Raw genomic sequence first — 22,776 nt, forward strand, 5'->3', positions numbered from 1 at the left:
GATACTGCAAGGTGCACTGTGGTAGGCAGTTATGGAAAATTAGTCTGAGGTTGGATTATGCTCTGAAGTTGGAGAGTTTATATTCTAAAGTAAACGGTCCCAATCTTTTCATTCTTTTTTCATAAGATTTTTTGTAAGCTAATAAATCCTATTCCCTAAACCATGGGAGTACTGTATACAATTACAAGGGCAATCAGTGTTACGTTGGCCACAAAGTAAATTGATTGATGAATCAGATTTAATATTTTACTTTTGTAGAAGACACCAAAGGAAGATTGTGGATTTGAAAATTAGATTTCTGTCTGAATTTTGTTTTCTCTACCATTCTTGCAAGTAACACCTACAATTACTAAAACTGAAAGAAGCTGGCATGAAAAAAATTGTCTCCATTTCATCAGTTCCTTTACTTTGTGCATTTGACATTGCTCTATGTATAGTCCATTTCACTGTTATATTAATGGTCAGTTGCACGTCCGATCTCAAAGCAGTGTTTTGTGTTGTACTCTTGGACCCTTCTATTCCCCTCTGCTGGATAGGGCCTTAAAAACAACAACAGAAGAACAAAAAAACCATTATGAACAAATTTTAAAGCATCTCTATATAAAATAATTTCAAGAGATAGTATTTAAATTGAAGTCAACAGTGTCCCTTTAAAAATAAATTATGTTGTCACTCAATTAAAATTTCTTTTGCTCATTCTTATGTCCAAAGATTATCCTCCTGTTCATTCAATACTATCAGAGTATCCTGTTTCAAGTGTGGACGAGACACTTCTCTCTGTTTAACTTTGGTTATCTTTCGCCTTCTATTAAAATTTTCATGAAGAACATGTAAGAGTTTATACCTATTTTTTGTTGGTTGTTTTGTTAGCGTCCTAACCAGCAGACAAAGGGAGCCAATCCATCTCTTGTGAAAGTGAGAATTATGCCCACTTATCCCTATGCTGAATTTGGCCCAGTATGAGAGAAGGGGAAGAAAAACATGTTTATTGTTAAAGACCATGACTAATAGCTGTTCTCAGTGGGAATTGCTGAGCCTTCGTGAAAAACTAGTATGGGGGCTCTGCCTGTTCTTTCCCAGTGCTGTTCTGATGCTTTCCCCATAGAAATGGAAGGGTGTATATGGCAACTCGTATTGCCATATATGCCTGGGCAACAAAATTAACTAAAAGTTGGTCCAACTTTAATAAAATCAGTGATCTTTTATTGGACCTCAAAGCAGTTAATAAAAGCAGGAGAAATATTCACACCAAAAGTCGCAATGCTCAAAATGTGCTATTTGTTTCAAACTCAAAATTGGTCCCTTTTGACACATTACTGTGATGCGTCATGCCATAGTGACTTTTTGACACCACATCACTGCTTTCTGTTCAAATGTGATGTTTTGACACCACATTATTATGCTGCAGCACAGTGTGTTGACACAGTTTGACATCACATTAGCATGCTGTATCTGAAAGTGGCAGTGTTTTGACACCATGTCGTGCTGCAGTGGTGCTTTGATGCAGCATCATTATATTGCATACTGGTATAATGAACTTTCATCTCACCACCTGATAGCACTATGCTGCAGTGGCATTCTGTCACTGCCTGATGGAGCTGTATCATTGTGCTTTAGAGACACATCTGCCAGATACCTCAAATGTTTCTCATTTCAAGGGCTACCACTCCCTTCAGCTCAAAGTTCCCTACATTCCACACAAATTTTATATCTCTTCACTTTAGTTGTTAAATTATTAATGTTAGGAATAGCAAATATTTACACTGAGGTTAAACAGGGGGCTGGGGGGGCGTTATGCTAAAGCAGGGGTTCTCAAACTGGGGGTTGGGGACTCCTCAGGGGGTCTTGAGGTTATTACATAGGGGGATTGCAAGCTGTCAGCCTCCACGCTAAACCCCGCTTTGCCTCCAGCGTTTATAATGGTGTTAAATATATTAAAAAGTGTTCTTAATTTATGCAGGGGGGTCGCACTCAAGAGGCTTGTTATGTGAAAGGGGTCACTAACACAAAAGTTTGAGAACCACTATGCTAAAGGAATGAATTCCACAGCATTTTAAGTTTCTCGCATGATTCATTTGTGTGTGTCTGTGTTTCTCATTTTGGGTTGTCACATGCTACACCCCACATTTGGGCCTTGATGCAGGGGGGTGAGGCACAGTCTGGGGATGTTTTGTTGCCACTTCATAGCATCATGCCAAGGACAGGAGTTTTTTCTCTGGGGTAGCCTGCTATAGCATGAGGGATGTTCTGCCACATAGTAATTCCCTGTGCTGGTGTCAAAGGGCCCATCGCACGAGGGGCCCAGGGAGATGTGTCTGTCTGGCTTGTCAGGAGCACATGAAGCAAGTTTGCCCCCATACAGCTTCATCACCGCACCTCGCCCTGAGCTGATGCCAGCCCAGCCTCCTCAGTCGCCATCCTCATATCCCTGGCCCTCCCCATCACTCAACCCCCCCTCAACCCTCCCTGTCCCCCAAAGCCCCCTTGACCCTGTCCAAGCCCCCCTGCCCTCCCATCCCTGTCTCCCCCTCCTCCCATCCCAACCCGCCCTTGGCCTTTGCAATCCCCCAAACCTTGCTGGCCCTTCCATCCCTTATCCCTATCCCCATGTCCCCTGGCCCTCCCCATCCCCCAACCTCCCTAGTCCTCCCCTCGGCTCTCCCCATCCCACCCGCGCCCGCCCGCTCACAAATACTCCTCTCCCCTCCCACCCCTGTGCCCGCGTCCCACCCCGATAGGCGGCTGAGGGCTGTGCCTCCAGCCAATCCCGCCGCGCAGCGCCTGGTCCGATCCCTTCCCTATCTTCCCATTGGCCGATGCCTTCTCCTCGCCTCACCACTGAGTGCGGCGGCCCAGCCAATCAGGCGAAAGGGGCTGGCGCGGGGCCGGACCGGAGGGTGGCGGTAGGGGCGTCAGTGGACCGTGCTGCGTCCTTGCCAGTAACGGGCGGCAGCCGGCTGGCAGCGCGAGGGCAGCAGCGCGCGAGCGGGTCGGAGCAAAGAGGGGACGGGGCTGAGTGCGGGGCTCCGCCAGGGGCGGAGGGTGAGGGGCTAGGGGCAGAGGTCGGTGAGCCGGAAAGGGACGGGCTGTGCGAGAGGCAGGGGCACAGGTCAGTCAGGGGGGCGAGGGAGGGACTGTGCGAGGGGTGGGGGCAGAGGTCAGTGGGGGGGTATAAAGGTGAGGAGGGGCTCTGTGAGGGGTGGGGGCACAGGTCAGTCGGGGGCGAGGGAGGGGCTCTGCGAGGGGTGCGGGCACAGGTCAGTCGGGGGCGAGGGAGGGGCTCTGCGAGGGGTGGGGGCAGAGGTCAGTTGGGGGGGCGAGGGAGGAGCTCTGCGAGGGGTGGGGGCACAGGTCAGGCGGGGGCGAGGGAGGGGCTCTGTGAGGGGTGGGGGCACAGGTCAGTCGGGGGCGAGGGAGGGGCTCTGCGAGGGGTGGGGGCAGAGGTCAGTTGGGGGGGGCGAGGGAGGAGCTCTGCGAGGGGTGGGAGCACAGGTCAGGCGGGGGCGAGGGAGGGGCTCTGCGAGGGGTGGGGGCACAGGTCAGTTGGGGGGGCGAGGGAGGGGCTCGGCGAGGGGTGGGGGCACAGGTCAGTCGGGGGCGAGGGAGGGGCTCTGCGAGGGGTGGGGGGCACAGGTCAGTCGGGGGCGAGGGAGGGGCTCTGCGAGGGGTGGGGGCACAGGTCAGGCGGGGGCGAGGGAGGGGCTCTGCGAGGGGTGGGGGCACAGGTCAGTTGGGGGGGCGAGGGAGGGGCTCGGCGAGGGGTGGGGGCACAGGTCAGGCGGGGGGGCTAGGGAGGGGCTCTGCGAGGGGTGGGGGCACAGGTCAGGCGGGGGCGAGGGAGGGGCTCGGCGAGGGGTGGGGGCACAGGTCAGTTGGGGGGGCGAGGGAGGGGCTCGGCGAGGGGTGGGGGCACAGGTCAGTTGGGGGGGGCGAGGGAGGGGCTCGGCGAGGGGTGGGGGCACAGGTCAGGCGGGGGGCGAGGGAGGGGCTCGGCGAGGGGTGGGGGCACAGGTCAGGCGGGGGCGAGGGAGGGGCTCTGCGAGGGGTGGGGGCACAGGTCAGTTGGGGGGGCTAGGGAGGGGCTCTGCGAGGGGTGGGAGCACAGGTCAGGCGGGGGGCGAGGGAGGGGCTCGGCGAGGGGTGGGGGCACAGGTCAGTTGGGGGGGCTAGGGAGGGGCTCTGTGAGGGGTGGGGGCACAGGTCAGTTGGGGGGGCGAGGGAGGGGCTCTGCGAGGGGTGGGGGCACAGGTCAGTTGGGGGGGCGAGGGAGGGGCTCTGTGAGGGGTGGGGGCAGAGGTCGGTGAGGGAGGGGCTTGGTGAGGGGCAGGGCTGCAGGGCGCAGGCAGGGACTTCTAGGGGCTTGGGATGGACCCCTTGCTATCGCTGGGTGCTGGGCTCCTGCTACTCGCGCTGTGGGTGCGGCACAAGGGGCTGGAGTACCTGCTGGTCCATCACCGCTGGGTCTTCGTCTGTCTCTTCCTGCTGCCCCTCTCTGTCCTCTTCGATATCTACTACCAACTGCGGGCCTGGGCCGTGTGGAGGCTGCACAGTGCCCCCCGGCAGCACGGCCAGCGTGTCCGCCACATCCAGGCACAGGTGAGATCAAGGGGACCCTGCGGTGGGGTTCGGGGTGAGGGGAAACATTGATGGGGAAGGAGGTGCAAGGGATGGCAAGAAGGAGGAGAAAGCTGGGGCGCTGGGGGAGGAGACCCTGTCTGGCTTTGGTGGTAAACTCAATCTGAGATTATTATAAGATCCTTTTTTTTAGAACATGTTAGTTAACTTCAGCTAGCTGTTGTGGTTTAAGAAAGGGCCTAAGAGGGCACATGCTGCCCTGGCTTCTGTTAGAAGCTGGTGCAGCCTGGAGCTGCCTCCTTGTGAGTAAAGGATCTTGCTGGGAGCAATGCTCTGCAATCTGCACTGCCTGCTTGTGTCAGAGTAACAGCCGTGTTAGTCTGTATTCGCAAAAAGAAAAGGAGTGCTTGTGGCACCTTAGAGACTAACCAATTTATTTGAGCATAAGCTTTCGTGAGCTACAGCTCACTTCATCGGATGCATACTGTGGAAACTGCAGTCATTATGCAAGGTAGCCTATTTCCCCTTGTTTTTTCCTACCCCCCCCCCCAGACGTTCTGGTTAAACTTGGATTTATGCTGGAAATGGCCCACCTTGATTATCATACACATTGTAAGGAGAGTGGTCAGTTTGGATGAGCTATTACCAGCAGGAGAGTGAGTTGGGGGTGGGGGGGTGAGAAGACCTGGATTTGTGCTGGAAATGGCCCACCTTGATTTTCATAACACATTTGTAAGGAGAGTGGTCAGTTTGGATAAGCTATTACCAGCAGGAGAGTGAGTTTGTGTGTGTGTGGGGGGGGGGGGGGGCAGAGGGTGAGAAAACCTGGATTTGTGCTGGAAATGGCCCAACTTGATTATCATACACATTGTAAGGAGAATGATCACTTTAGATAAGCTATTACCAGCAGGAGAGTGGGATGGGAGGAGGTATTGTTTCATGGTCTCTGTATATATAATGCCTTCTGCAGTTTCCACAGTATGCATCCGATGAAGTGAGCTGTAGCTCACGAAAGCTTATGCTCAAATAAATTGGTTAGTCTCTAAGGTGCCACAAGTACTCCTTTTCTTTTTGACTGCTTGTGGTTTTCCATGTGAAACTTGGGCTGTTGGTTTTAGCCTTTAAAGCCCTAAGCCATTTACCTTCTCACTCAGAGACACTGTCTCTCTCCATGACATACTGCCATAGTTGAGGTCAGCACCGGTGCTCAAACTGGAGCTTTATGGATATAAACAAGGGAGCTGCTGATAGGGTGTTCTCTGTGAGAGTTCCTCAGTTTTGGAATTTACTTGTGTTGCTGGTCCAAAACAGCCTGAATTTGATGATCTTCAGGGCATCTTTCAAAACTTATCATTTTTCCCAGGCAGTTGAAAACTTAGCAGGGCCATTGCAAAGGTAGGGAATTGTTTATTCTTAAATTAAATTTATTCTTAATTCTTAAACTTGTTTACAAGAATAGTTCGTTGACCGACTGTTCAAACCCCAATTTGGAGGACCAGAGGACTGCTTTTTATCTGGTCCGTACCCCGGGATCTGTCCAGGTGGGGTAGCCCTACCAGGAGTTAAAGCTCCCACTAGCTAGCTCACAACAGGGTCATTAGACCACACAAGCCTTTCCCAGGGAAGTCTGACATTTCAGAAATAGCCTGACTCTCTGATGCTAGGTTATCTTAAATTGTACTGTAGCACTTTGGGTGCATTTTTAAGAAAGGACACCCGAGTGTTTGGATAGGCACCATTTTTATAAATCTAATTGTGATTCTGGTGTATCAGGTACCAGCTAATGCCAAGGCTGTAGTTATCAGTTGAGCATGAGCAAATTCATAGCCGGAAACCAGACCAGGTCACCTATATGTTAGTATTGTTCAAGATAAGCGTTAGACTTGCAAGGTTGTGTTTAGACTCTACAATGCCTGTAAGTTGCTGCATTCATTAATCTTACTTGTAATGTCTGTATCCCAGGCTATAAGGTAATTTGTAAAAGGAAACTTACGTCTGTAAAAATGCCTGCTCTGAAGTTGTGAACTGAGGCAGGAGGAGTGGTTCCCCTGCCATCAAGAAGGATTATCAAACCTAAGTGGGCCAGTGTGAAGCATCTCGATACAAAGATTGGGCTAATGGTAAAGGTGCTTTGTGCAAGGAAGTTTGTGCCATCAGCTTGAATTCTGGATGAACAAAATAACATGAACATTCTTCATCTCTTTGCCGTTTGGACTCTCACTGGGCCGGAATTAGGAAACAAAAGCAGAGATGCCCAAGGTCAACCTGGTTAGCCTTAAAAGACATTTATACTACAACTCTGTCACATTTTGGAACTAGATTGTAACTCATTTGTATATATGTGTTGCCTGCTTTAACCTGTAAATAACTCTCTCATTTCTTTTTCCTAGTTAATAAATCCTGAGTTACTTTACTATAGGATACTCCTGGGGGAATTTTGCACATGTGCAGAATTCATGTCTGGCACAGATTTTTTTTTTTTCTGCTCAAAAAATACATTCTGCCTGAGAAGTGCTGCAGTTCAAAAGCCACTGTGGCGCCAGAACAGACAGCAGCAGCTGACTGGCAGTAAGCCCACTACCTTCATCACAGCATGATGGAGCAAAGTTGGGAGGCACAGGATACGGGAGGGGGGAGGATAACAGACAGAGTGGGGCACGTGGAGCTGCTGAGAGGGGTCACAGACTGGGGTTCAGAAAACTTGATGGGGGGACAGACAGGGCCGGGGGCTCAGAAGCTAGTGGGATGACAGCATTGAGCCAGGGGCCACACGGGGGCAGGGGAGGGCAGATATGTCTGACTGAATGGAAGAGGCTAAGGCTCAGTCATGGTCTGCATGGGGGAGGCTCTCCAATTCCTTACCAATCCCCCCGCCCCCCAAATACCTGTTCCATACTTCTCCCATGCACACCCAACAACCCTCCCGGTTCACTCCCAGGCTCCTTCCCTCTCCCTCAGCTCCTCCATTACCTGTGACTCCCCCAAGCCTTTGCACTATTCCTGGGGGGTGCAGGAAATATGTTTCTATGTTGTAGTTTAAATGAATTGCTCAAAGTTCTGTATTAATTTGCCTTGTAAGGAATCTATTTGTCAAAAAAACATTTCCTGGATCTTTTTGTCTCTATTATTACAGATATACTTGCTGACAGGTATTTCAAAATAAATTACCAAAATAATTTAAACTGGCATTATTATACTGTGTTATTTTGACAAATAAAATATGCAGAATTTTGTAGAATTTTATATTTTTTGGCGCAGAATTCCCCTAGGAGTGTATAGGGTTGTCTTTAGTGTGAGATCTGAGGTACAAATTGATGTGGGGTAAGTGTCTCTCTTGGTACTCGGAGCAACTTGAATATTTTGTGGTCTTTGGTATAAGTGACCATTTATCACTAAGTCTAGCTTGCGTGGGTGTCAAGATGGACTGGAGTGCCCAAAGGGACTGTCTGGGACCCCATGGTAAGATCGTTATAGTGCTTCAGAGTTCACATTTGTTATTGGGTTGGGAAAATCTAATCATAGAATATACAGCCAGTTTGGGATGTATGCCCTGCTTTTTGACAGCCTGCCCTGAGGTCGGCACTCAGAGTCATGAGCTGCTCCAGATAGCACAACACTAATAATAATGGTTTTATTGGTTTTTTTCAACTTGATATGTTTCCTGTTGAGGGGGGATGGTGTCATTTATGTAATAGCTTTAACAAAGGGTTTAACAGAGACCTCAGTGGTTCAGGAGCCAAATTAGCGATCAGCATTACTCAAAAGAGCCACAGCAGTGTGAATTCATTGTTTCATTTACTATAGTACTCTATACTCATATTTAAACAGTGTGACGAGAAATGTTTAGTTTATATATAAAGATTTGCATAGCAAAATGATTGACCAAGTATTATTATTTTATCAACTAGAATTGGTTAATAACCATAAGCATCCTGATTGGTTAATAACTCATACTGGTTAATAATTAAATCACACTGTTTTAATATCATGTGCTGCAAAAACCTCATGTGACACATTAAAGAGCAAGAGCTTGGAAGCCTCACTCTGAATATCACTGAGCTAGACAAATACAGACTGGAAATATGGTATACATTTTTAATAGGGAGGTTAATTAACTATTGGAACAATTTACCAAGAGTTGGGGGTGGATTCTCCATCCCTGACAATTTTTTAAAACAAGATTTGAACTTTTTCTAAAAGGTACGCTGCAGGAATTATTTTGGGGAGGTTGTATGTCCTGTGTTACACAGGAAATCAGAGTAGATGATCACAATGGTCCCTTCTGGTCTTGGAATCTATGAATTGGAGTTGGTGAATACTTCTCTGCTTATCTGTCTCTTTCTGTAATGTTCATTTGCAAGTCCAGATTTGAATCCAGTCTTTGGTGCCCAATTACAGCAAGAGGATATTAAGAAAAAAAGAAAGGAAGACAATGAAATTGTATCAATGCATCTGTATTTTACTCTGCAGTTTACATTGCAGCACAAAACAATGCAATATGCCATCATACCCATAACTGTGAGAACAAAAGACTGTCTCCCTGCTCTTTCTCTATTAGATATAAGAGTAACATGTAAATTGGGCACAGATTACTGTTTGTCTAAATCCTTCCCCAGTTCCTACTAAAGCAACTGACCTTAGGTTATGGGTAAGGCTAAGATTTTAGTCACAGATATTTTTTGTAAAAATCACAGACAGGTCACGGGCAATAAAAAAAAAAAATTCACGGAAGCCTGTGACCAGTCTGTGACTTTTGCTAAAAATATCTGTGACAAAATGGGGAACCGCGTGGTCCCCACACTGCCTACAACAGCTGGGCAGCTGCATGGGCCCCGGCTCAGAGCTCCAGGGTCCCCCGCCGCTTGGAGCTGCAGGGTCTCCCTGCCACTCGTGGCTCGGAGCTCCGGGGACCCACACTCCCTGCAACAGTTGGGAGTTGCAGGAGCCCACAGCAGCCAGGAGCTGTGGGGTCCTCCTGACATGGCTTGGAGCCCCCTGCTGCCCACGGCAGCTGGGAGCTCCTAGGGGCCACCGCCACCCATGGATGCCGGGAGCTGTGGGGTACCTCCACTGCCCGAGGCGCGGGGTCCCCAAGCTCTGAGCAACTATGAGTGGTGGGGAGACCCTGCAGCTCCCAGCCTCCACTGGCTGAAGTCACAGAGATCTCTGGAAGTCATGGATTCCATGACTTGGCAACCTCCGTGACAAAATCGTAGCCTTAGTTATGGGTGTGCAAAAAAGTTATATTACTGACAATAAATGTACATTGTTGTTGTTACTAAAATAACATAAGTATATATTTACATATCCTTACCTTGCCAATAACATATATTATTCATATAGTACTTTACATTTTTAAATCATTGTGGATACATTACTAGTCCTAATAAATACATATACAGTAAAATGAATAACCCTGTACAGTCTCTTTGTTCCATGCTGAAGTCTGTCTTTGGTATGTTTGTATAGATGATTTCGACACTCCCACCAATTGCTTTTCTTTTCCTGTATGAAATTAGTACTTGATTACAGAATTGCATCCTTTTGTGCTGATGCAGTTGCAGAGCTGGGGCCATAGGTTACACAACTCTTAGCTAAAATCCATTAAATTTCTTTCTTTCCTTCTCTGTGCTTTGGGTTTGGGATTCTGTATGGGAGCTCTTGTATAAACTGTAGTATGAATAACTGAACATTCAAAATCTGGTTGTCTCATTAATACAGTTCTTATAAAAATCACTATGCATATTATCCCTTGCTGGATGGTTTATTTAATATTGTGTATTAATATTGTTTTTCTTCATATCTGAACATCCTACATTTCATTATTAGTTCAAATAGATAATTGAGAATGGAAGTAAGTCAAGATGTCTGGAGTGGCTAAGTAGGGTGAGAGCTAACCTCAGGGCAGACCATTACAAACCAGGGCACAAACTGGTTGTGAGTTCTATACTTAGATTTCACCAACCAAGTATCAAGTGTAAACTCCTCAGGCACTATAACAGCCTAACCATGAAGTCACAGTGTCCTTGGATACTCCAGTCTATCTTGCCACCTAGGCAAACTTGCCTTTGTGATAGATGGTCTCTTAGCACCAAAAATCACAATAATATTCAGGTTACTCCCAATCCCAAAGGACCAGTCACTTACCCCAGTTAATTGCACTTTAGATCTTACACCAAAGACAACACTTATAGCGAATCCTAGAATAAATTAACTGAAGATTTATTAACTAAGTAAAAGAAATAAGGATTATTTAGAAGGTTAATGCAAGTAAACATACATGCACAAATGAGTTCATCTTAGGCACTGTCCCCTCTAAGCTGTGCGTGTGTGCGCACGCACATGTATCCTAAACCTCACGCACACGGTGAAAAATCACACACACCAAGATTTGCACAGAAGAGCAACAATTTGCACAGAAGAAATTTTTTGCACACACGGCCTGTCAAAAATTAGAGGGAACATTGGTCTTAGGTTCCAAAAGGAAATAGAAGCTGCTGTAATATGCAAGCTCCATGTGTCATCTAGGGCTAAACCAGGCTAAGTACCTGGGGATCCCTTGCTTATGCTTGAAAATCTTGCCTGCCCCAAGTCCAAGCAGCATAGAGATGCACTTCCTTCATATCAGAGATTTTTATTCCCTTCTCCTAGAGTCCACACTGGTGGGACAAGCCCCCATGCATGTCTCCTTTTCATTGGTGTTGGGGAGAGCAATTAACAAAGTCTTTTGTCCTCTGATGTTCTACAATGGTTTGTCTGGCATCTGTGGGCCTTCTTTTGTTGGGCAGGAGATGATAACTCCTGTGGTAAACTAGTATTTCACACTTGGTAATGCTTCTCTCCTGACTGTGGCAGTTTACAGTTTCAGAGTGTAAACTTTTACTGATACAGAGCAAACACTTAACTATTATATTATGGCATGTGATACAGATATCAGAGAGATTACTGCATGCAGCCACTTAAAAGCATTTCATAGAGTGTAAACACTTAGCATATTTTCATAAACCTAATACCTATTTTAACAATACTAACATACAACTGAACCAGACTTGTTTCCAGCTATGCATTTGTCAGTGTCAGTTGAGGCCTAGGTCCCTTGGCATGAGCGGGCACCTGGTCAGCCACATCACAGTAGGGTTTGTTTTTCTTCTGCTGTGACTTCTGCCATGATTTCTAGAAGGGAGTTTGGAATTTTATTTCTGTTGCATAATATTTATGGCAGTTCTGTCATTCTTGACTGCTCCATTTTTCCTGTTTGTTACACTCATCTCAAATATGATAGGTACACCGGATATTAGTCTGTTTGGTGTATCCTTCAAGCTCTTTAGTCCTCAGGAGTGGGCTATATTATATAATATATTGCCTGTGATTCTTTTTCTCTAAATACGAATCATACTAGATCTGTAAATGTACACTTAGATACATGCATGTGGTATGTAGATTCCCCCTCTACACCCTCCCCATGTCAGTTCTCTTTCAGACTATAAGCCAGATTTTTTGTGCATTATCAGATGCAGTCTCACTGATTTTCATGGAGTGGTGCCTACTTATGCCAGTGATGGTTTGCCCCCCTGCCATCTAGCCTGTGGATTTTAAAATATTATTTGCTAGTCATTTTCTGACTCTCATGACTAACGCTCAGGCATATGGATTTATTACTGCTGCTACATTCAGATAACTAGAACCACCAGAGGTATTCTACTAAAAAGTTCACAAGCTAGTATATATCAGTTTGGAACATGTCTGCTAAATGCTATTAAAATTTTAAATAGGAATATTCAAACCACACTAGTGACAGAAAGACATAAACAAACACAGCCTGTATGGAACTACTATAAGTGGGTGGCATAACTGGTTAGAAAACAATGCCCAAGGAGTAGTTATCAGGGGTTCACAATCAGGCTGGAAGAGCATATTGAGTGGGGTCCCTGTTCAATATCTTCATCCATTATTTAGATAATGGCATAGAAAGTACATTATAAAGTTTGCAGATGATACCAAGATGGGAGGGGTTGCAAGTGCTTTGGAGGATAGGATTAAAATTCAAAATGATCTGGAGAAACTGGAGAAGTGGTTTGAAGTAAACAGGATGAAATTCAATAAGAACAAATGCAAAGTACTCTACTTAGGAAGGAACAATTGATTTCACACATTCAAAATGGGAAATGACTGCCTAGGAAGGTTTCAGAGTAGCAGCCGTGTTAGTCTGTATTCGCAAAAAGAAAAGGAGTACTTGTGGCACCTTAGAGACTAACCAATTTATTTGAGCATGAGCTTTCGTGAGCTACAGCTCACTTTATCGGATGCATACCGTGGAAACTGCAGCAGACTTTATATACACACAGAGAATATGAAACAATACCTCCTCCCACCCCACTGTCCTGCTGGTAATAGCTTATCTAAAGTGATCATCAGGTTGGGCCATTTCCAGCACAAATCCAGGTTTTCTCACCCTCCACACCCCCCCCCCCCCCACACACACACAAATTCACTCTCCTGCTGGTGATAGCCAGCTGGTGATAGACTTGTCACTTTGGATGGGCTATCACCAGCAGGAGAATGAATTTGTGTGGGGGGTCGAGGGTGAGAAAACCTGGATTTGTGCTGGAAATGGCCCAACCTGATGATCACTTTAGATAAGCTATTACCAGCAGGACAGTGGGGTGGGAGGAGGTATTGTTTCATGATCTCTGTGTGTATATAAAGTCTGCTGCAGTTTCCACGGTATGCATCTGATGAAGTGAGCTGTAGCTCACGAAAGCTCGTGCTCAAATAAATTGGTTAGTCTCTAAGGTGCCACAAGTACTCCTTTTCTTTTTGCCTAGGAAGGAGTACTGCAGAAAGAGATCTGGGGGTTATAGTGGACTGATAAGCTAAATATGAGTCAAGAGTGTAACACTTGCAAAAAAAATGAACAACATTCTGGGATGTATTAGCAGGAGTATTTTAAGCAAGACACAAGAAGTAATTCGTCCATTCTACTCAGGGCCGTCCTTGGGATTTATGGGGCCTAACGCAGTATTATTAAACTGGTGCCCCTATGCCCGACGGCAGCCCAGGCTTGCAGCCCAGGTCTGGGTGCGGGGGGAGAGGGATGAGGCAGCAAAGGATACCGAGACGCTCGGCCCACCTCATGGCAGCGGAGAGTCACAGTTCCCCGCAGAGACCCCAGTACCCTCTCCCTCACGCAAAATGCGTGGCGCCAGCCCATACAACTCTGTGAATACGGCCCCTGCCTAAGGACACTGCAGCACATGCTGGGTGTGCAGGAGCCACCCTGCTACCTGCTGTCATGGGCAGTGGGTCAAGCTGCCGCCTGGGGAGGCTAGCTCCCTAGCTCATCTCTTCTGCCTGTGGCCCCACCCATACTCCACTCTTGCTTTGCCCCAGGCCCTGCCCCACTCTGCCCAGGCCCCGCCCTCTCCCCACTGTCTCCCTCCTCTCTTCCCTCCCCCACCCTGCTCACCCCCTTCCAGCCAAATCCATGAACCCAAATGAAGCAAATGACATTTGAAAAAAAGCCTCTTCTGCAATTTCTTTCTAAAGAAAACGGAGCATGTTTTCCACTGCATGCCAGATGATGAAGATTGGACATAAATTAAAAGCACTAAATTTGGGAATAAAAAATGTCAGTCACAGGTTTTTTGATATGCCCTGAAGTTTGTCAGAGATTTATTTGCAAAAACTTTGCAGTAAGGGCGAGTCAGCTGTCGTGCTGAATACAACATTACATATTATGGAATACATGATGCAGCTCTTCTCTGTTTTACATTTTCTTAATCAGTATTTCTCAGCTGATTTTATATTTTAAATGTACTCTTAAACCTTCATAAAGTAATCATTCCAGATTACTACATATTTAACTCACTGAAACAAAGGCATTATTTTAAATTAATCAGTCACAGAGGTTTAGTGTGTTTATAACAATGTTCATTGCTTTTAGAAAAAGGGAACACTAATTTACTTTATGTGATCTCCATAAAAATAGACATGTTTATGAAATTTCACCAACTTTAAAAAATACGTTTCCAAATATTTTAGGCACAACAAAGGATTTTATATCTTACTAGGTACTGATTTTGCTGGAGGGTTCTCTTAAAACTAGTTCATCAGACAGAAGTAAAGAAAGGGAAACTCTTTGTCAGGCTATCTGGAAGGAAAGGGGTGTTGTTCCTTTAGGGCTCTCTTCAACGGGGGTGTGGGGATGGGGAGGGGGTGAAGGAAGAAAGGGATGGACAGAAAGAACAGAAAGACTTCGGAAGCAAGTTTTTTTTACTATAGTAATTAAAATTAAAATGTGTATTTTAGGTAAGGGTGGTCTTTTGAAGGATTTATTTAAAAAACTCTATGTCTGAAGATCCAAGCATTTAAGGCTAAAGATGATTGTACATCTAAAAATCTATGCGAGGATATTTTAGAGATGTGATTTTATAATCTTCACCAACTCACTAATGAAATATTTTTAAAGCAAATTTTAAATGAAGGTCCTGTAGACTAATATATTCTGAGTAAATATTACAGTAATGCATAACTGTTTTTGTCAGTAAATTCAGAAACTGACCCTATATATATATATATATATATATATATATATATATATATACACACCTGAGGGTTGGCAAATGCCTGTTAAATGGCTTCATTACCACTTGAATGGCTCTTTAACAGTTTCAATGTTGTGCTAATAGGTCTGGCAGGCTGGAAGACTTTTTCACTTTTAAGGTACTAGATCCCCTCCAGAGTAAGAGTCACCAGACTGCAGCAGCTAGCTGTGGGAGCCTGCAGGAAGGGTCAGAACAGGGATAGGAAGAGCTGGGAGGGTGATCACTAATACCCAGTGGTGCCCCAAATTTTCAGGTGCCCTACGCAGCTGCGTATTCTGTGTATGCCTAAGGACAGCCCTGATTCTAATCTGCACTGATAAAGCCTCAACTGAAGTATTCTGTCCAGTTCTGGGTGCCACATTTCAGGAAAGATGTGAACAAACTGGACAAAGTACAGAGGAGAGCAACAAAAAAGATTAAAGGTCTAGACAACATGACCTATGAGGAAAGATTGAAAACGTTGGTTTGTTTAGTCTGGAGAAGAGAAGACTGAGGGCAGACGTGATAAGTTTTCAAGGACATAAAAAGTTGTTACAAGGAGGAGGGAGTAAGGTTGTTCTCATTAACCTCTAAGGGTATGTCTACACTACGAAATTAGGTCGAATTTATAGAAGTCGGTTTTTTTGAAATCGGTTTTATATATTCGAGTGTGTGTGTCCCCACAGAAAATGCTCTAAGTGCATTAAGTGCATTAACTCGGCGGAGCGCTTCCACAGTACCGAGGCAAGCGTCGACTTCTGGAGCGTTGCACTGTGGGTAGCTATCCCACAGTTCCCGCAGTCTCCGCTGCCCATTGGAATTCTGGGTTGATATCCCAATGCCTGATGGGGCTAAAACATTGTCGCGGGTGGTTCTGGGTACATATCGTCAGGACCCCGTTCCCACCCTCCCTCCCCCCGTGAAAGCAAGGGCAGACAATCATTTCGCGCCTTTTTTGTCTGCTGCCAGCCAAAGATGTAAAGGATCGATGGAGTGGGTCAGAACAAGAAATAGACCAGATTTGTTTTGGACTCATTTTCCTCCTCCCCTGTCTAGATCACACTGCAGTCAGTCACAGAGAAGGCGCAGCGAGGTTAATCTAGCCATGTATCAATCAGAGGCCAGGCTAACCTCCTTGTTCCAATAACAACGATAACTTTGGTGCACCATTTCTTATTGGAACCCTCCGTGCAGTCCTGCCTGAAATACTCCTTGATGTACAGGCACACCCTTTGTTGATTTTAGCTCCCTGAAGCCAACCCTGTAAGCCGTGTCGTCAGTCGCCCCTCCCTCCGTCAGAGCAACGGCAGACAATCATTCCGCGCCTTCTTTCTGTGCGGACGCCATACCAAGGCAAGCATAGAGGCCGCTGAGCTCATTTTGGCAATTAGGAGCACATCAACCACCACACGCATTATCCAGCAGTATATGCAGCACCAGAACATGGCAACGCGATACCGGGCGAGGAGGCGACGTCAGCGCGGTCCCGTGAGTGATCAGGACATGGACACAGATTTCTCTGAAAGCATGGGCCCTGCCAATGCATGCATCATGGTGCTAATGGGGCAGGTTCATGCTGTGGAACGCCGATTCTGGGCTCGGGAAACAAGCACAGACTGGTGGGACCGCATAGTGTTGCAGGTCTGGGACGATTCCCAGTGGCTGCGAAACTTTCGCATGCGTAAGGGCACTTTCATGGAACTTTGTGACTTGCTTTCCCCTGCCCTGAAGCGCATGAATACCAGGATGAGAGCAGCCCTCACAGTTGAGAAGCGAGTGGCGATAGCCCTGTGGAAGCTTGCAACGCCAGACAGCTACCGGTCAGTTGGGAATCAATTTGGAGTGGGCAAATCTACTGTGGGGGCTGCTGTGATGCAAGTAGCTCACGCAATCAAAGATCTGCTGATATCAAGGGTAGTGACCCTGGGAAATGTGCAGGTCATAGTGGGTGGCTTTGCTGCAATGGGATTCCCTAACTGTGGTGGGGCTATAGACGGAACCCATATCCCTATCTTGGCACCAGAGCACCAAGCCGGCGAGTACATAAACCGCAAGGGGTACTTTTCGATAGTGCTGCAAGCTCTGGTGGATCACAAGGGACGTTTCACCAACATCAACGTGGGATGGCCGGGAAAGGTGCATGACGCTCGCATCTTCAGGAACTCTGGTCTGTTTCAAAAGCTGCAGGAAGGGACTTTCTTCCCAGACCAGAAAATAACTGTTGGGGATGTTGAAATGCCTATATGTATCCTTGGGGACCCAGCCTACCCCTTAATGCCATGGCTCATGAAGCCGTACACAGGCAGCCTGGACAGTAGTCAGGAGCTGTTCAACTACAGGCTGAGCAAGTGCAGAATGGTGGTAGAATGTGCATTTGGACGTTTAAAGGCGCGCTGGCGCAGTTTACTGACTCGCTTAGACCTCAGCGAAACCAATATTCCCACTGTTATTACTGCTTGCTGTGTGCTCCACAATATCTGTGAGAGTAAGGGGGAGACGTTTATGGCGGGGTGGGAGATTGAGGCAAATCGCCTGGCTGCTGGTTACGTGCAGCCAGACACCAGGGCGGTTAGAAGAGCTCAGGAGGGCGCGGTACGCATCAGAGAAGCTTTGAAAACCAGTTTCATGACTGGCCAGGCTACAGTGTGAAAGTTCTGTTTGTTTCTCCTTGATGAAACCCCCCGCCCCTTGGTTCACTCTACTTCCCTGTAAGCTAACCACCCTCCCCTCCTCCCTTTAATCACCGCTTGCAGAGGCAATAAAGTCATTGCTGCTTCACAGTCATGCATTCGTTATTCATTCATCACACAAATAGGGGGATGACTACCAAGGTATCCCAGGAGGGGTGGTGGAGGAGGGAAGGAAAATGCCACACAGCACTTTAAGCACAGCACTTTAAAAGTTTACAACTTTAAAATTTATTGAATGACAGCCTTCTTTTTTTTGGGCAATCCTCTGTTGTGGAGTCGCTGGTTGGCCGGAGGCCCCCCCACCGCGTTCTTGGGCGTCTGGGTGTGGAGGCTATGGAACTTGGGGAGGAGGGCGGTTGGTTACAGAGGGGCAGCAGTGGCAGTCTGTGCTCCAGCTGCCTTTGCTGCAGCTCAACCATACACTGGAGCATTCTGGTTTGGTCCTGCAGCAGCCTCAGCATTGAATCCTGCCTCCTCTCATCACGCTGCCGCCACATTTGAGCTTCAGCCCTGTCTTCAGCCCGCCACTTACTCTCTTCAGCCCGCCACCTCTCCTCCCGGTCATTTTGTGCTTTCCTGCACTCTGACATTATTTGCCTCCACGCATTCGTCTGTGCTCTGTCAGTGTGGGAGGACAGCATTAGCTCGGAGAACATTTCATCTCGAGTGCGTTTTTTTTTCTTTCTAAGCTTCACTAGCCTCTGGGAAGGAGAAGATCCTGTGATCATTGAAACACATCCAGCTGGTGGAGAAAAAAAAAGGGACAGCGGTATTTAAAAAGACACATTTTATAAAACAGTGGCTACAGTCTTTCAGGGTAAACCTTGCTGTTAACATTACATACATAGCACATGTGCTTTCGTTACAAGGTCGCATTTTGCCTCCTCCCACCGCGTGACTACCCCCTCAACCCTCCCCCCTCCCCGTGGCTAACAGCGGGGAACATTTCTGTTCAGCCACAGGCAAACAGCCCAGCAGGAATGGGCTATACTGAGTGTCCCTGAAGAAAAGCACCCTATTTCAACCAGGTGACCATGAATTATATCTCACTCTCCTGAGGATAACACAGAGAGAGAAAGAACGGATTTTGGTTGAATGCCAGCAAACATACACTGCAATGCTTTGTTCTACAGTGATTCCCGAGTATGTGTTACTGGCCTGGAGTGATAAAAGTGTCCTACCATGAAGGACGAAATAAGGCTGCCCTCCCCAGAAACCTTTTGCAAAGGCTTTAGGACTACATCTAGGAGAACCGCAAATGCCAGGGCAAAGTAATCCTTTCACATGCTTGCTTTTAAACCATGTATAGCATTTTAAAAGGTACACTCACCAGAGGTCCCTTCTCCGCCTGCTGGGTCCAGGAGGCAGCCTTGGGTGGGTTCGGGGGGTACTGGCTCCAGGTCTAGGGTGAGAAACAGTTCCTGGCTGTCGGGAAAACCGGTTTCTCCGCTTACTTGCTGTGAGCTATTTACAACCTCCTCCTCATCATCATCTTCTTCGTCCCCAAAACCTGCTTCCGTATTGCCTCCATCTCCATTGAAGGAGTCAAACAACACGGCTGGGGTAGTGGTGGCTGAACCCCCTAAAATGGCATGCAGCTCATCATAGAAGCGGCATGTTTGGGGCTCTGACCCAGAGCGGCTGTTCGCCTCTCTGGTTTTCTGGTAGGCTTGCCTCAGCTCCTTCAGTTTCACGCGGCACTGCTTCGGGTCCCTGTTATGGCCTCTGTCCTTCATGCCCTGGGAGATTTTCACAAAGGTTTTGGCATTTCGAAAACTGGAACGGAGTTCTGATAGCACGGATTCCTCTCCCCAAACAGCGATCAGATCCCGTACCTCCCATTCGGTCCATGCTGGAGCTCTTTTGCGATTCTGGGACTCCATCATGGTCACCTGTGCTGATGAGCTCTGCATGGTCACCTGCAGCTTGCCACACTGGCCAAACAGGAAATGAGATTCAAAAGTTCGCGGTTCTTTTCCTGTCTACCTGGCCAGTGCATCTGAGTTGAGAGTGCTGTCCAGAGCGGTCAGAATGGAGCACTCTGGGATAGCTCCCGGAGGCCAATACCATTGAATTGTGTCCACAGTACCCCAAATTCGAGCTGGGAACGTCGATTTAAGCGCTAATCCACTTGTCAGGGGTGGAGTAAGGAAATCGATTTTAAGAGCCCTTTAAGTCGAAATAAAGGGCTTCACTGTGTGGACGGGTGCAGGTTTAAATCGATTTAACGCTGCTAAATTCGACCTAAAGTCCTAGTGTAGACCAGGGCTAAGGATAGGACAAGAAGCAATGAGCTTAAATTGCAGCAAAGGAGGTTTAGGTTGGACATTAGGAAAAACTTCTCAACTGTCAGAGTAGTTAAGCACTGGAATAAATTGCCTAGGGACGTTGTGGAATCTCCGTCATTGGAGGTTTTCATGAACAGTTTAGACTAACACCTGTCTGGAATAGTCTAGTTATTACGTAGCCCTGCTTTGAGTTCAGGGGACTGGACTAGATGACCTCTTGATGTCCCTTCCAGTTCTACACTTTTATGATTCTATTATATGTAGAATAATATAGTTAAACACTATCAAATTGGGGTGAGGGGGAGGTTTTTACTTACAGTTTTGTTATAGATTTTTGTACTTCACAGCGTCAGTTTAATCATAATTGTGACAGAGATGGCAGTTTCCTGCAATATCCCCAACATACCTTATTGAAGTAGCTTTAAGTATCTTAGGAGTTCATGTTATTAAAAATGCAAATGTTTATATATTATTGTGGTATTGTATGTAATATCTGAAACCCTGGGAAGTGTTACGAGTAAGGCTACGATTTAGTCATGGGTATTTTTAGTAAAAGTCATGGACAGGTCACAGGCAATAAACAAAAATTCACGGCCCATGACCTGTCCATGGCTTTTACTAAAAATACTCTTGACTAAATCTTGTGGGGGAGTGCTGCTAGGGAGCGGGTCCCGTGGGGGCCACTGCTCCGGAGTGGGCCCAGCGGCAGGAGCTGCTGGGGCCACTGAGCAGTGGCTGCTCCGGCCATCCCCTGGGACCGTTGCTCAGGTGGTCCCCGAAGCCAGCTGCTTGGGCAGCCCTGGGGTCAGCTGCATCGGCTGCTGCAGAAGTCACGGAGGTCGCGGAAAATTACGCAATCTGTGACTTTCACAACCTCTGTGACAGACATGGAGCCCTATTTATGAGGTTTAAAGGACTGTTCGAAATAAGGGACCAAGACAATAATGAACTTTTAAAGTTAAGTAGGTTTCCCAGGAAATCTCTAGGAGAAAGGATATGCAGATACAATTACTCTGGTTATAGAAGAACTCAGCCTTTTGAAGCTTTGCCTTGATGTCGGGGCAAAGGGGAGAGAGAACCTTTTTATCTGTTGATCACCTGTTGCATGAGGACAGATTTAAAAAAATATATATATAAAGAAGGGACGTTCAGATACGTGAGTGGGCTTGCTGTGAGCTAACAACTGTTGGCTGGCTGGAGCCCTTGTTGAAGTCAGGGTGATCTCTGGTAAGCTTATTACCATGATGGTAGGTTCTTCTGTTGTTAATGCTTTTCCTTAATAATAAATGTGCTTGCTTAGAAAGAGCTATGTGATAACTTAATTGTGGCAATTACACTATTTACCATCTCTGAGGAGGAAAGTAAAGCAAGCCTGCAGAGGCAGTCTAACTTTGCTGGGAAATTCACAGTGTAGGCTGGGAGATGCGCAGCCTCGAAACATCCTGGTTAGGAGGGAGAGAGATACATGTCTCTGCTCAGTGGAGTCAACAGCTGGGGGGCTGGAAGCTTAAGAGTGTTTGCCCTTGCTGGACCACAAGGAGGAATTGCCCTGAACTATGACAATAACCTTTTACAGGTGCAGGAATGGAAAAATGAAGGCGGGAAAACATACATGTGTACTGGCCGACCTGGCTGGCTAACAGTATCACTTCGTGTTGGAAAGTACAAGAAGACTCATAAGAATATAGTGATCAACTTAATGGACATTCTAGAGGTAGACATTGAAAGACAGGTAATACTAAAATTTTTACATTTAGTACTAAAGTTTACAACACTTATTATGATTATTGCTTAAAAGGACACTAAATTCCCTGAAGGTAATTGAAACCCACTTTTTAAAAAATTATACAAATCCAAGAGTGAATGTTCTCATGTCAGCCTTTTTTAATGTGAAAAGGGTTGTTGCTTTTTTTGTCCTTTTGGATTTAAATATTCCCTTACAGTGTTGGAAATCCAAACACATCTGCATTGTGCCTCTGCGTGGGAAACAGACAATCTTAACAGACCCATATTCTGAGTGGTCAGGAAATATTTGGATACTAGAAGGGAGTATTTTCATGAGTTTAGCTAGATTAACTAAAATTGATTTCAAGTTAAACTAATAAAATTTTCTAGTATAGACAAAGGCAGAGGGAGGAATCTGTACCGGATGAATGTAATCTCATAACATAGGATCTGGAGCACTGATTGTGACTATTCGGTATTCTGTGTCATGTCCTCCTCACATCATCAGAGAGCAATCCTTCCTGAACTTTCCACCAGGTACTGAAGACAGGGTTTGGGGAAACTCCAAATATAATGGTAAAATTAACTAATATATATTTAATGCTCTATTTGGGCTTTTTGTTAAGTGTGGTATATATTATGAGGAAGATCTTTAAAATATCTTAAATTAAACTATTATCCTTTAATAAACAAGGTCTAGTTGTGTCAGAAAACTCAATGCCCATTCACATCAGTTGGTGTTGTACACCTTTGTGACACCTTTGCATCTGATTTCTGATGTTAGAGATTCTGAAACTTTTTGGAATACTTTCCTCTCCTCACTAATGGTGACACTTCTGCCTGTTCTGAAGTGTTATGGTAAATCCTTGATTCAAGGCACCAGTGTCAAGTCAACACATCAAAATGGTTCCATTT

The 22,776-nt window shown here is 46.4% G+C and overlaps 1 protein-coding gene across 1 annotated transcript in view; it reads left to right on the forward strand.

The window, feature by feature from the left end:
* Positions 1-4,312: 4,312 nt before the first annotated feature.
* Positions 4,313-22,776, forward strand: part of DHCR24 (24-dehydrocholesterol reductase) — a 28,712-nt gene continuing 10,248 nt past the window's right edge. Inside the window, exons 1-2 of the mRNA XM_073357600.1 lie at positions 4,313-4,596; positions 21,713-21,868. Coding sequence (XP_073213701.1) covers positions 4,366-4,596; positions 21,713-21,868 — 387 coding nt within the window. The 5' untranslated portion in view covers positions 4,313-4,365. The remainder of the gene's footprint in view (positions 4,597-21,712; positions 21,869-22,776) is intronic.

The sequence above is a fragment of the Lepidochelys kempii genome, chromosome 8 (genome assembly GCF_965140265.1).
Source record: "Lepidochelys kempii isolate rLepKem1 chromosome 8, rLepKem1.hap2, whole genome shotgun sequence".
NCBI lineage: Eukaryota > Metazoa > Chordata > Testudines > Cheloniidae > Lepidochelys > Lepidochelys kempii.